Below are 15,993 nucleotides of genomic sequence, written 5' to 3' on the forward strand. Positions count from 1 at the left end.
CGTCAATGTCAGCTTGTTCGTTAAACGAGATATAAACTACGATAAATCATATAAACTACGTAATATATATGTAAATGTGTATGAAGTACGAATATATAAATATAAATGAAATACGAATTAATTATACGAAGATTTAGGAAGAAAAACATATTTGATAAAATTCTAACCTAAATTCATAAATGTACATCTTTTCGTCGAGAGCAATAGAATCGATCATTTTACGAGAAAGGGGCAGATAGATACATAGGCGCCGTTGCGTCTATAACCTTATGAGGTCGACCTCTTGTTTCGAACGAGAACGGTCAATGATATCGAAGAGTCGACATTTCCAGAAAATGGAATCATAAATAGACGTGTAGCTTTGCCAAGAAAAAGAATTTTATGTGAAAAATTATTTCAATATATTTCCCACAAAAAGAAAAAAAATCTAAAAACCGAGAAAATAGGATTAATAGGTAAAATTGGATACACGGTCAATCAGAATCAAATATAATGATAATTAACTTGGTATCGATTCGTCACGAAGCGTAAATTATCGACTGTCGTTCAGAGATTACCTCATGTTTTCCATTTTGGAACAGTACGCCCATTTCGTTCGGCCGTGTATTTTTAACTTCTTACGCTCGCCGGAATTTATGCAACGATATATGCGATCGGTTGTGCACGACGAACGAGTGTGTGAAAAGTTAAGCATGATCGTTGAAAGAGTTTGTATGATGCGGCGCAAACTCCCACACGCGCTGCTTCAATTTGTATTCATAACTGAAAGATATTTCATGAAAATCGGCTTTGTTCGTTTCGATTTGCACGAATTTTCCATTCAAATTTTCTGAACGTTATAAATTAAAAGAACGAAGAATAAATAACGAGTGAAATTGTTTAATCCGTAAAAGAAGTGAAATAAACGTAATTTCTCAATATGAATCCGGTGGATTGGCATTAAACACCCTGGTCACGCATGACCGAGTGGCATCGAGCTTTGAAGTAACGTTTAAATTAATATACTGTTATAGAAGTATAAAAAAAAAAATAATATCGGTCGAAATGACGAACATATGATTCTTTGTATTAATTAAATTATCGAACTTCACATTTTCATTATCAATTATATTTATCGGTGATATATATAAAAAATTTATTATTCAAACATTAACTTTCAATGTAAATATGTACATTTTATAATGTAATATTTTTACAAGTAACAGAGGCGTTAGAAAAAAAAAGAGACGATATGGCAAGTCAAGTAAGATAACACTATTATCTAAGTAAGTTAAAGATTTGATTATATTTCAATTACTGATAACGATTTGAAAATGTTATATTTTGCAATATTCGAATTTTCTAACAGATTTGAATTGTATTCGCATTGATTTTATAAGTAAGCTTTGTATTTAAAGCTATTCTTTAAAGAACACAAAGAGCAATTCTTCAATAACTGTTCAAAAAGTTACTTTTTACTGTTGGTTGTAGAATGTATTGATGCGCCGAAAGAAAGAAGCTAGTTCGTGAGTAAGATGAACGTTAAGAGCAAAATAGTAGGTTAACGCGAAAACGTTCCTGCTCGAGTGGAGATACCGGTTTAACAAAAGGAAAATCCAAAGATTCGAAAGAAAGGGTCCATAGTGTGTCAAGATGGCTCGTCGCCATGGTAACTAGTCAGAGAGTACTCGGTCTCTTTTGCATTTTCTCCCTCCGTAACCATGTTTCTCCACTTTCCCCCTTTATTATATTAGTTCATACGGTTTATGGGTTTTTCAGGGAGAATCGATTATTCGATACGCACGATCATCGTTGGTGCGTAAAACTCGAGACGCACGCGACTAATAACTTTTATCGTTGCGCTTAAAATAGTTAGAAATGAAGGGAAAGAAAATCGCCGATACGATCATGTTCGAACAATTAATGAAATCATTGCTATTATAAGCGAATGAATGAGTGTATTCATATATTTATCAATAAATATTAAAGAAAAAGAAATATACCTGACAGATGAGAATCCGTCAGCTTCCCGTGGCCGTGGCTCGGGAACAATGACGAGAAGTTCCTGTAAATACTCCTGGCATGCAAGTTCTTTTCTCTGAACTTTGATCAAGCTCAACCGGTATCACACGACAACGCTGAACACTCGCGAAAATGTGCACAAGGCTGTCGACCGATGCCCAGGCCCGACACGAACTAAGCTTCGACTCGCCGGGAAACGAAGCTCATACGCGTCGCGAAATCGATTGTAAATCCTCGGCACCACGCCTGCGTTTATGGAGTTCCCTTGCTCCACCTTGTCCGCCTTTGCACTGTTGAATGGCGCTACCCGACATCGTGTGAGAAATTGCGATAGTGCTGTGCTCTCTCGGCGCTTTTATGAAACATTTTGTTCAACGTAAATTCGGAATTTTTATTAATTTCGAAAGCAATGAAAATCGCGAATTTTTTTTCTTTCAGATTTAGTTTCTCAAAATCTTTTCAATGTTATGAAAATACTTGAATCTCTTTAAATATCTATTTTCAATATTAAAATATAGAATTATTCCTTTATTACATTTGATATTCATTAAATATTACGTATAGGATATAATATTAAATTATTATTATTTTATCTGCATAATTATTCGAATAAAGTTATGCAGTATAACGGGATATAATCGTTAGATGTATATGTATAAATTCGTGTTTTTTCATGTGCAAATTTTAAGGATGACATCATATGTCCTGAGGCAGTTGAAGAATATTTTAAAACCTCAAGAATGATGTCAATACCATTACCTTGTACATTAAGCTACTATTTTTTTATTTAAAGAATTACTCATCGTACAAATATGTTAAAGATTTATTACTATAATTTGCAATCAACTAATAAAAACTCATATATTATAACGGAGAATAATGTAAAGAATTAAATACATAAAAATTCTATGCGAATCTATTTATTCATTTTGAAATGAAATTTAATAGAAATAGCAACGATATTGTTGAAAATCGGCATTAAATATTCCGTGCGTGTTCTTCGTCGTTTAACCGGATCAAACACGATAATGATCGTACTGGACGATAAGTAGAAGTCTATTAGGAACATCGCGCGTGGGCGAAGGTGTCTAAATTACCAAACTACAAGTTTAATATAATGTTTGACCCACGGATAAAGTGCATCTTCAAGAAAAAAATTTGAGAAATACTAAGTATTTCTAACGACCATTTAAAATTTTTAAAATAGAAAATATACTAAGATATCTAAGATAATATCATATTACTGATTCAGTATGTAAGCAATAATTTTAAATCTTTGAGCACTTATTATAGAAAATACTTATGAATATATATAATGTATGTATCTTATACATACATTATTTTTTTTATCTTAAACATTATTATTACATTATAATTGTCATTCGAATGAAAAAAATTTTTAAATATTAATAGATATGATTATCAAAATTTTGTAAATAAAATTGTAATTAAAATTAAAACAAATTCTAAAATATATAGTAGAGTTTTAAAATGTTTATTACGAATATATATTTCATGGATGAAAAATACTTTAATAAAATATTGAAAATATTTGAATAAAATATTATTTCTAAAGAAAATTATTACTGAAAAGAAACTTCAATATTCAATATTAATATCTCAATATTATCAATTATTAGATCTCGAATATAATTATAATTATATTTTCAGATATAATTTTCTTATAAAAATTGTATGTTAATAAAATTTACATTTAAAATAATCTTAAAAATCTTTATAAAAATTAATTATTATTATATGGCCTAAAATCTATGCACAATAAATCAAAATAAAAAAATAAATAAAATAAAAATTAAACGTTCAAATATTGTAAAATATGCTTTCTGCAAAATATATATTTACAATAAATAATTTATAACTGTAATATATATATTCAAGTTTTATTTCAAAATTTTTCTATTTTTTTTAATCCTAGTAGTTCTATTTATATATAGTGTTAATAATATTTAAAAATTTTTTTAATAACACTAATCTTATATCTATAAAACTTTTCTATATTTTAGTATGATTAATATTACAATATATATGTATAAATATTTATGAATATAAAAGAATTTAAAAAAATATTTATACATTATTGATATTATAAAAAGTTTTTATTTTTTATTTTTTTTTTATATTTATTAAAAATTATGAAAAATAATTTATAAAAAAGTATTTATCTTACTTACTCGGTATCAGGTACAGATGTAATCATGGAGGGTATGCGTCCGTTGTGATCCATAAAACGATTGATTTCCGGCTCTTCTTGAACAGGTGTCTCATACACTAGAGTTTCTACCATTGATCCTTTGCTTGAGCCAAAGGATACTCTAAAAAAAGTATATTTACACTTTTTTTTTTCAAAAAAATTATTATTTTAAGAAATATTTAGATCTTTGTTTAACATATATATATAATGTCTTCAAAATTATGAAAAAAATGATTCTTGATTTAAAAATGAATTAAAAAGCAATAGACTAGAATTATGGAACTCTTTTTGAGAAGATCAAAATTGAAAATTTGTTGGATATGTGTATGATCTTCTTAAAAACAAAGCTTTATATAAAAAAATTTTATTTTTTATTTTCGATTTATTTTTATGTCAGGAATTGGATATTTTTAATTTTTCACAATTTTTTGAAATATCTTGTATTAATTGTATACGAGAAACTGCGTGTAACGGGAAGCAAACTTAAATATGAATGAGGTAAAATAGCAGAGGAACACCATTGACGTAAAAAATATCATTAGTCGTGTGGAAAGCCGAAAAAAAATTTGCTATAAACCTCAGTTTCCTATCGCGTGACAGTACTCGAAGCGAGTGAATCGGACACTTGGTAACCACAGAAGCGGGCGGTCCGATATCAAAATCGAAATCCCGCGCTCGCAAGATCGAATTACGTAGATCAAGAGCGGTCGAGATTAAAACTACGAATGTATTTATCTCATATAATATGCAAAATATCAGGATTAAACTTTAAAAAATATTTGTAAAATATAATTTCCAAAATTATTAAATTGCATTTATCAAAATTCATTGACATACTCAAAATAATATTTAGAATAAATTTTTGTTTAACTATAATAAATGTAATATAATGTCTCTCAAAAAATGAAAAGAAGAAAAAAATTTATGTCTTGTCTTTGATTCGTCGATTTGCTTTAATTTAGTTTACTTTCTTTTTTATAATATAAAATGTGGTTCTGATCTAAGCTAATATGGGAGGACAGTACAGTGCTGCCACGTAACGACAATTTTCTTTAACGAAGTTGCACTTAAAAGGATAATATAGAGATACTGCATAAAGATGCGTAATGTCATATGGCACAGTAACATTTTAAATGCTATCATCGTTCTGTCCATTAACGCACGTAGGCCTCTTTCTACTTGCATTACTGTGTCACTAACACAAATTATTCCCGATGATGTAATTTCACGTAACTCGTTTGCTTCTGCTGTTTTTTTTTTTCTTATCCAGAATAATGAATTATTCATTTCAATTCTTTTATTTTTTTTTATAATTTTTCATATTTATATTAAATATTAATTACAAATATTTAAATACTTTATAAATATTGTAGTTATACACAATTAAAACTTTATCCTTTAAATAGGCTTTAATTAAATAATATCATTATAAAAATATGTAATAATTTTATTGTAGTTTTATTAACACATAAAGGTTATATTGCATGAAAAGAACTAAATAATTTTATCAAAAACTTTATCGAGAATAATATATATAAAAAAATATTTTCGTATGTGTGCTCGTATAATTAACGCGTGTACTTTTATTTATCTAAAAATCTATTTCATTAGATTCATGTTTAAACTAAATTAATAGAAGAAATAAATGTGGAAAAGTTTTCGAAGTTGTAATATGGGGATATCAAAACCTATACTTGCATGTACGTTTATTCAAACATGGTCCATGAGATCGAATGACCATGACCTATCAAACATGTATGTATAAATGTCACGAGAACCCCAATATATTGCAAGGTTTGAATCTCGTTTGTTTTACTAATCATTCAAATAATTATGAATTTTTTAATATGAATATTAACATATAAATTCAACAATTTATAAAAAAAGGCTAAAGTGAATTGCAGAATCTGAATATGATTCAATGGTGAACGAAAAAAAAAAATCATATTTTGTGTTTTTAAAACCGATGGATAATTTTAACTCGGGCAACGCTTCGAAACATTCCACCTTGACAATGAAACGACTCGCTTCGATTTCTCCCTCCCGCTCTATACCAAGCGCTGTGAAACAGCCTTCACGTAAATACAACGTCCAAACTTTTAGAATGCTATTTTTTTTAAAAACTTTTTTTTATATTCTCATATTAGATGAATAGAGACAAAATTATATAGATTTAAATATTAGATAGAAATTTAAAAATTCATTGGTTTAAAAGTTGCATATTTAAAATTTGATACTTTTATCGTATTATATGACATAAATAAGGTTAAATTGATTAATTAAATTAAATTATCAAATTAGATCAAATTAAATTATTAATATTGTTTAGTATCTTGCAAAGAAGTAAGTGAAAAAGAGAGATTATCTGTACGATGATGAATTTCAAGATCAAATATATGAATATTTATGGCGTTTTCTATTATCAAAATGACATCAACATGGTAACATGATTAATAAAAGCAAACCGAACTTGTTTTGAAATTCCTATTATATTTTCTTATAGTATTTAACAAATAGAAGTAAAATATATCGGTTAGATATGATTAACTTTTTAACTAATGTATTTCTATATTTAAAAAAGTGTTCGAAAATTAAATTAAACAATCTTACACTTGTCCCATTTTTTTTTAATTATTCTGAATATTCATGAAATATTCTGAAATATATTTTTATTGAGATAGTGATGATAGAAGAAAATTGTATCATGACCAAATAATACATTGTCTATTATCTCAAATGATAGTGTCGGTAATACAATAATATTGAACGTTCAAGGTTAAGAAAATAGTTGATATCTTGCATACATGTTAGAAATGATCAAATTGTGCTTGTGAACTGTATACAACTTTTCGAAGTTTATATTGTGATTCCCATATACTTTATATGTATATATAAAAATGATATGTTTATATATATATATATATATATATATATAATAAATTAATAAATTTTTGTAATAAAATTATTGTTTCAAAAAAAGTATATATGTTTATAATACTGTTTTTATGAAAGATGCAGCTTTTATATCAAAATTTTATATATATGCATTATTAAAAATAGAAAAAAATTTAGAAAAATCAATAGATCTAAATTCGACTCTGCTCTTTTAATCATTTTATTGTTAATTATTGTTAAATTCAATCGTTGTATTGTTCGGATCTTTTTGATCTTTTTGAACAAAAAAAAAAAAAATAAAATATTTAAAGGTTAAAATAAAATGAAAGTCAAAAATAAAAAAAATTGTGTTTCTTTTTTTTTTATTAATAATTTTAATAATCAAAAATCATTAAAATGATGTGAGCAATCCAAAAATATTTTTGTTAATTTTTAATTATCAATAATTTATAAAAAAAAGTCGAAGCCAATTTCTTTATTCTTGATTTTCTTATTTTAATTTAAAAAATCCTTAAATTTTTAACCATTTATAACCATTATATTAGTTTGCACACTTTTAAAAAGTATTGTCATCATTTTAAAATAAATTTAATAATAATTAATAGTAATAGTTTTTTTATAAATGAACAAAATTTGTTTGGATACCAAATAGATCCAAATTATCAAGATAGCACACAGAAAAAAGATCAAAGATCGAACGAGCTAATTTAGAAAGGTAATCTCACGCGACCCTTGAACTCTCTCTCTCTCTATCTCTAACACTTATTTATCTAGTTTTTATTCTTACCTTTTTAGACTAGTGTGTTTCGCCCCGTTAAAAATTTTACTCTTTCGATCACTTCCAACCGTGCTCGCGTCGCTGTTTATACTGTACAGGCTGTCATCTTTAGTGACCTTCGAGGTGTGCAAAGTCGATTTTTTCACCACGGTACCGTTGTGCTTTGGACTTTCACTCAACATCCCCTGCTGTTGTCGCTGTTCGTCCTGCAGATGGCGCTGATCGTCACCATGCTCCTCGATCTTCGTTGAAACGATCATTTTGGACGTGTCAACGTATTTTTTCGGAGAGATCGTGATCACTTTGCCCACCGGCTTCGAACCGATGGATGGACGTTCCTTCGGACTTTTCTGCAACTTACTAGCGCGGTAATTGCCCTGATTCGAATCTCCGGGTGGTGGTTTGTCTTCGGTTGGTAGCATGTACGACAACATTGTCCTTCCTCCGTTTTAATTTATCTGCGCAAAAAAAAAAAAAAAAAAGCGATTCTCAATATATAATATTTATGAAAATAAAGAAAAAAAGGAAAAACACAAGTGTAATTGTATTTTGTTGTAAAAATTGGAATTTGCAATTATCAAACATAGATATATATTGACACTTCTGATATGGCTTGATCGAAGTTTATTTATGTTTATTGTGAAATGTAGAAAATGATAACAAGTGAATGAGAAATTGTTTAGTTTCTTTCTAATGTAATTTTTATGAATGTATTTGATAAAAGTTTATCTGATTAAAATAAAATTAAATACGATATGATGAACTATTATTATTATATTATATTATTTATTTAATAGATAAAAAAGTTACTATGGATTATTAAATAAATAAATATTGTACTGTGATTTTAAAAAATACAATGATAGAAATTAAAAAATGTGTCTATGATGTCAGAATGTTTAATCGTATATTGATCTTTTGCTTAATTATGTAGATAAATTTTTAATATTAAAATAAAATATTTATAAAAATATATATATCCATATATTTAAAATTTTGTTTAAATTCATAAATAAGTTTAATTTTTCAACAAATCTTTAAAAGATTATTTTTTATATAGCAAATCAATTGATATATCATGTATTATATTTTCGAAATTTTCGAATTTTTTGAAATATGGTTTTACTAAATGTATGGTAAATAGGGAATACTGTTAGAGTAACTTAGCATAATAAACGTAGAAGTCAATTTTCGAGTGTTTCAAATTGCTCACATATCTATATACTGGCGTCTAGTATTAGCTAAGCCATACAGGAAAGAGGTTGCGCTTGAATTACCAATTGGAACTAATTACACCATCAGTCGTGAGTTTGTATCCGTTAACGCTTCAATGATCTCTATGAAACGCTTTCTTTTCTCTAACGGATCGACATCAGTGGTATAACTGTACAAATGGCGGGAATACTACAAGCCACATTTGCTTTTGTATTGTTGTCGAGTCATAAATCAAAATTTTCAAACGAACAACGTGGAAAAAGATGAATCGAACGGTTCTTTGGTCGATCAAGTCGTTTTTCACATTTACCGGCATGTTTTTTGGAACAAGTTCAAGCGATTCTCGAACGCTTGGATTTTAAAGGGAAGGGACAGGTATGGATCAAACATAGGGGAAAGAAAAGAGACGATCTCAGAAACCGTGACGGGAATCTAAGACGTTAGATCACGCTTGACCACATTGGATCCCGTTTTCACGTTCAAAGGATGCGGTGAGGAAGGATATCGTGACTCACCGATTGTCTCTTGTCACTTTAGATTTCTATATCATGTATTCCCAACGATCTTTTCTCGTGTTCGTTTATTGAATTAATTCGAACGACAGAGCACAATAATTTATTAGCAATTTAATAACAAATTATAGGTTATAGGTTATAAATTTCTTTTTTCAATTTTGTGGTCAGAAAATTTATGATTTCGTTAATTTTCTTTTAAAATATCACTTATATTGATCATTTTAATTTGTAAAATTTCACTAATAACATTAATTCAAAAAAGATCTTGATATTAAAAAGAAAAAGAAAACGTAAAGTATCATCACATGCACAATATATGTAACTAATTTGATTATTTTCGTAACGCTGTTTCACAATTAGATGGAGAAAACAGAAAAAGTAGAAAGATAGATATACGAAAAGAATCGAAGAAAATATCAAACACGGAAGAGAGGCAAATACATGCCTGTCGAATGAAACGGCTAACGTGCAACTGGTCGAAAGAACGTCGCGGTAAAACCTACGACCTGCGACGACCAAAAGGTTATGGAAGGTATGGCGATCACGGACCAAACTCTGCGCTTCGTTCAAACTTTAACTCCCTCTTTCGTTCGGTTACGTCATCATGCAATAGGCTCTCTCTCGTCTATATCGGACCAGGCGCCAACGTTTTATTTCTCCTATATCGACTAGCTGTTCCGCCCGCGCGGTTTGCTAGCAGCTTGCAAGTCGTTCTTGTTTCATCTTTGCCTACGATGCGCTCAAAGGTTTAGTAATTCCATCCGAATACATGTTGTGCATACAAATACCGATGCTTTCAAACATTTATATTCGTGAATGTACACTGTTTACTACGAGTATTAAAATATCTGATATTTGATTGTAATTGATTAAATTCAATTAAAATCTATATCTGATTAAATTTACACGACACATCTTTATTCTTCTTCCATTATCAAGAACCTGAATTTTTAACGAACAAAGAAAGAAAATATAATTATATCGTTATTGAACATTTTAAAATTTTACTTATCAAATATATAATTCGGATATATAAAATGATTAAATTTTTTTAAGTATTTTGTTGTGTTATATATAACATTCGATAAAATAGAAATAAAAATAAATATGTTTGGACTGGTTAAATAGAATTTAATAGAATTCATTTTATATATGTTTTATATATGCAAAAAAAAAAATTGTTTAGATTTTCTAATTATATTTAAATCTTTTTTTTCATAAAATATTTTTATATAGAATAAGTATATAAAATATTTATGATTAGAAGTGTAACCTTATATATCATATTCATACATAGAGATTATTTCCTTATATATTCCTTCATTAACGAAAGGTTTTGAAGATAAATAATCAAATTCAGCGATAAAATCAATATTAACGGCATTATTCAATTCCAATTGGCTAATTGGCTCAATAAATCTCGTAAATTCGAACAATTGGGACACGATTAATAGCAAAATATATGTATTTGTGAACAGGTTAAGAAATAATAATCAAAAAGAAATAAAAAAGTACTATTTCATTCTTGGAATACTTACTCTGGTACCAAAGAGCTTTCGAGATGGTGATTTCCAAAAGATTCGCGTAGTGGACTGGCATTTGTATCTGCAACACAAATTCCATGTGAAAGTATCGCATAGAATTTCATCGAGAAACTTATTTCAAAGTTCGAATTTGAATTAAAAAAGCAAAAAAAAAAAAAAAAAAAGAATATGAAAATGATGTTGAGATTAGAATTAGGATATGCATAAATTTAACGATAAAATTTTTTAGATACTGAATAATTAAAAGTGAAAATTATTATCAATTCAATCCAATCTAATCTAATCTACGAGAATTGTTCTCGAAAATTATTTTTCGAACAAATTATTCTTAGATAATTATTCTCAAAATGTATTCTCTCAGTGTTTCTCTTCCGGAAAATAACTTTCGAGAATGAAAATTATTCTTAGACGGTCACTTTCACTTTCTAACCTAACAATCTAATCAATAAAATAACAATAAAAAAGGATAAAAAAAAGTCAAAGTGGCATATTCTCTAATGAAAAATCTCGAGAATTGTTCTATTTATACTTACATATACTTTATACTATATTTTCAAATCATAATTTATTTAAGGATCTAGATTCTGAAAATTCCACTAGGGAATTTTAGTTTACAAGTAAAACTCTCGAGAATTTCACTCCAATACCAAAATATAGGTATTCGTGGCTTTACTCGTGAGATTTTCGAACAAGGAATGAGTAAGTTCAATCCTGGTCCATCGTACTTTTTTCAATAATACATCACAAGGCGTGGCACGAAGCGAGGTTGAATAGACACCTGTTTTCGCAGACAGGTGACACAAACACGCGGGGCCGTATGCAAAACGCGTGAGAACCTCGGGATAGACCAGGGGGCAATGACTCCTAGAATAGCGCCGACAGACGAATGTCGACATCGAATAGAGCCTTCCTCGACGTCTTGAAAAAAGTACCTTCGACCGTCTGCCCGAGCCCTCCCGCTTGAGATTTACACGGACTTGTCTACTCGACAGACAAACCCTCCGGAGAAAGGTACTAATTTTGTGATGCGTTTTCCAACTCCCACGCCTCACGGTCTTTTTTTATTATACTCGAGTGTACATAACCTTTGTCTTTGTCGAAAGTGCATGTCCGTGTTCGTACCACAGATCCGTTCGTGAAATCGTATCGATGTCACGAATGTGGATAGGATTCTATCAAATGGATTGTATATTTGAATAATCTATTCGCATTAATGACGAATGGAATTGGAAATGTTTTTATGATATGACTTAAATATTTTTGAGAACGAACTCAATGGAATTTGCTGAATCGAATGTATATATCTTATGATATCGGAAGTTATATAGTGAAAGTTATTATATTTTGGATTTTTAACTTCTTTTATCGATTAATAATATATGAAGTTATAAAAAGTTGTATGCGAAAAGCTCTTTTTATAATTTTCAATATCAATTGTGATAATTAGACGAGAGTTAGAATTTGTAAAATATTAATATTATTATTCTAATAGTATTAAGAAAGGAAGCTCGGCTTTATAAAACAAATGTAAGCACAAATGAAATTACATATACATTTACATGTACGTGTAATTACATTTTTAACATACGATTGAATCGAGTGTCATGCATCGTGACCCACGGTGAATAACGACTCAATGTAGTTCGGCGCATCGAGGCACTAAATTGACTAAATTTGCATGACCCGCTATTCACGGGCATCATCGTTTTACGACGCACCAACGATTACACTGACGCTCTCCTTTCGAGCTACGAGGATCGCGCGCGATTCCTCTCCTCACGATGAACGTCCGCTTTCATCGTAAGCTAAACGATTTAATTGTCGTAAACTGGCAACATTGTCAAAGTAAAAGGCAATTTGCTTTTGTTCGCTAAAAGTGTTGCGCCAACAAAGTATTAAAGTATTATTATCATCGTCCGCTTTATTATCGTTTTTTATCTTTCGCTTTTATAAAAAGTGGCCCACGTGCCATCTCTACATGCATCGTCACTTCAATTCAATGTTGACGTCATTCTACTAATACTATTTTCTAATAAAAAGTGCTTTCTAAACACTTCAATGCTTGATCCGAGTTTTGTGACATTTCCATATCGCTTCTATGTACTTTATAAATCATCATAACCTCCAATATATATATATATATATATATATATATATTCATTTTGAAACATATATATTCTCGCCTATAGTAATAATATAGTAATAGCCTCGATAACGAACACGTGTTAAAATCGCGTCATATTTATTAACGAAAGAGATAGATATTTTTAGAATTAATTATTGTCGTATTTTTAATTTAAAAAAAAAATTAAAGCACAAATAAGTATAATATATATTTATAATAAACAATAAAATATTTTGAGTTACGAAATAATCACAATCATATAAACATTTATGAGAATAGAAGGCATTTGAAAATTGCGCGCTATCTGAGAATTCGTATCTTGGATTTAAAAAAAGTTCGGGTGGGTTCGGAAAAAATCGGGTAAATTCGTGCAGGTATCCGCCTCGGATAGTCAAGGCAAATTCTTGAGTAACGCGATATTTGACGTATGATATAATATTTAATGTGTACAAAAAACTAACTAATCAATTCCATTGGTATTGATTATTTGATTTCGCAAATATTAATTATATATTTTCATATAAAAATTTAAAACTTTTCAAAAAGCGGAGTTGATTAATTTTTCTTCTGAGTAATTCATTTTTTATTTTGGCTTATGCTTAGTTGAACATGAAATATTCAGTACGTATAATGTTACCTGATAATCTAAATAAAAAAATATAAATTGCTCGAAGCAATTTTAAAAAAAAGTCAGTATTTCTATCGAGGCACTATTGTATTATAAACATAATTCCACATGATTTATATGAAAATATAAACAACATATCTACATATCCATAAAAATTGGCTGCATGAAATTTTGTTAATCCGTGTTAACTCGAACTCGAGTCGACTCGATGAATCGATATGAATATATGTACGACGCTTACGTAATTGCGAGATACGAATGAAATTGTCGTAAACAAGTACCATATTTGTTATCCATTAGCAGACATTTTAGACATCTTTTACGTTGTCCACGTTATTTATAAGCCCATTGAAACGCGTACGTATACAATCTTCTTGTCAACCGTGGGTGGTAGTTGAATCTTCCATTCACAATGTTGGATTGTAATTAAGATGGCCGGTCATGCGAAAAATTCGCAACAGCTTTGAAATCGGCTATCTATATTAACATGAATCAATCTATAAAACTTGTATCACAAAATAGAAACATGCCATAAAAATGCCAGAAAAAAACGATACTTTTATATAAAAATTTATATATTAGATTATTGTAAATGAAATTAACAAATTTTTAATATGAGTTTTAACTATATGTAATTTTATTAAATTCAATATTTTTATTGGAAAATAAAATTTTTAATTGATTATTATCAATAATATTCTGATTTTTATTTTTGTTTACATCAACCAATTTTAAAATTAAATTTATTTAAAATTGATTTTTTTGAAAAAATTCTATCAATCTCTGTCAAGAGAATATAAGGTCGGATTCATATTTATAAATATATATTTTATAATTGCAAAATATAACTGTACGTAAAAAAAAGTGAAAACTATATTGGAGAATTTTTTTGACAATAGCTTTAACGCACACAATATAACAAGATTTGATATATCGATAAGACAATAATTTATTTTTTACTTTTTTTATTTAAGTTTCACAAATATAATTTCGATTATACTTATTCAATAGACACAATTATAATTATTCATTAAATAAACAAATATGATCCAAATTATATCACAATTATTTTTATTTTATTTTTACGTTTATTTTAATCAGAAAAATCTCAAAAATTCATTGGTAAAAGTTTCATTAAAAAAATGTTAAAAAATAAAGAAATTAAATCGTTACATTGAGTATCGTCTCACCGATATGTTTTTTCGAGTATGTCGACTCTCACTCCTCTTTCACTTTCACTCGTTGTGCCTTTTTACGTTTGGCAAAAACATAAATAAACTCAAAATTTCTGAATCTTTTGCAATTATAAAATATTTATTCGTATTTTTAATAATAATTCGTATGTTTTCTTTCTTTAATAATAACAATAATAATATTCTTTTAAAAATTAAGAATCGAAAGAATAATGAAAAAAAAGGAATTTTAAAAAAACTTTTTTTTATACAATCTTCTTCATTAAGACCGAATTTTCATCCTTATCATGTGATCATTAGACAATTCGCCATGAAAAGATTAGTTTTTAACAATCTTTGTATATTTTATATGAGAAAAGTATATGGATTTTATATCAAAATTAAAGTATAATTCATATATATGAATCTATTAATAAAAATTTAAAAAAAAATAATTAATATGCAACGAATATTATTTTTAATATATTTTTAATATAAAGTTATTTTTAATTTAACACTCATTAAATTTGAATAACTTTATACATTTGTGAAATCGATCATTTCATCGCGCAACAATGTAATAGAATGAGATAGACAAAGCGTAACGATACATTTAACGCTTACTTTAATTGCATCAAACGACACGCAACGAAATCACCGAGCATGAAAATTTGTGCATCGTTTATTATTCTTCGGCGCCTTTCCATTAAACGATCATAATAAAAACGATTGAAAAATGTTTATTTCCGGCCACGAACTTCTAACGTTACATCGTACGAGATTTCCGGTACCGTGACTTCCTGTAACTAACAGTTCCGCCACCTCGCAACTTTGAAGACAATCGTGTGGCATGAGAGAATAAAAATCGATATTATTAAATATAGCTACCTACTTATCTGATAGCGAAG

At 28.3% G+C, this 15,993-nt stretch overlaps 1 protein-coding gene across 1 annotated transcript in view; it reads right to left on the reverse strand.

Annotated features, from left to right (window-relative positions):
* The window catches only part of LOC102672121, a 58,551-nt gene that overhangs the window by 20,704 nt on the left and 21,854 nt on the right, over positions 1-15,993 (reverse strand). The window contains exons 3-5 of the mRNA XM_006619801.2: positions 11,155-11,221; positions 7,896-8,344; positions 4,194-4,334 (exon numbers count right to left, since the gene is read on the reverse strand). Coding sequence (XP_006619864.1) covers positions 4,194-4,334; positions 7,896-8,320 — 566 coding nt within the window. The 5' untranslated portion in view covers positions 8,321-8,344; positions 11,155-11,221. The remainder of the gene's footprint in view (positions 1-4,193; positions 4,335-7,895; positions 8,345-11,154; positions 11,222-15,993) is intronic.

Source organism: Apis dorsata, unplaced genomic scaffold (genome assembly GCF_000469605.1).
Source record: "Apis dorsata unplaced genomic scaffold, Apis dorsata 1.3 scaffold_444, whole genome shotgun sequence".
In the NCBI taxonomy this organism is placed as follows: Eukaryota; Metazoa; Arthropoda; class Insecta; order Hymenoptera; family Apidae; genus Apis; species Apis dorsata.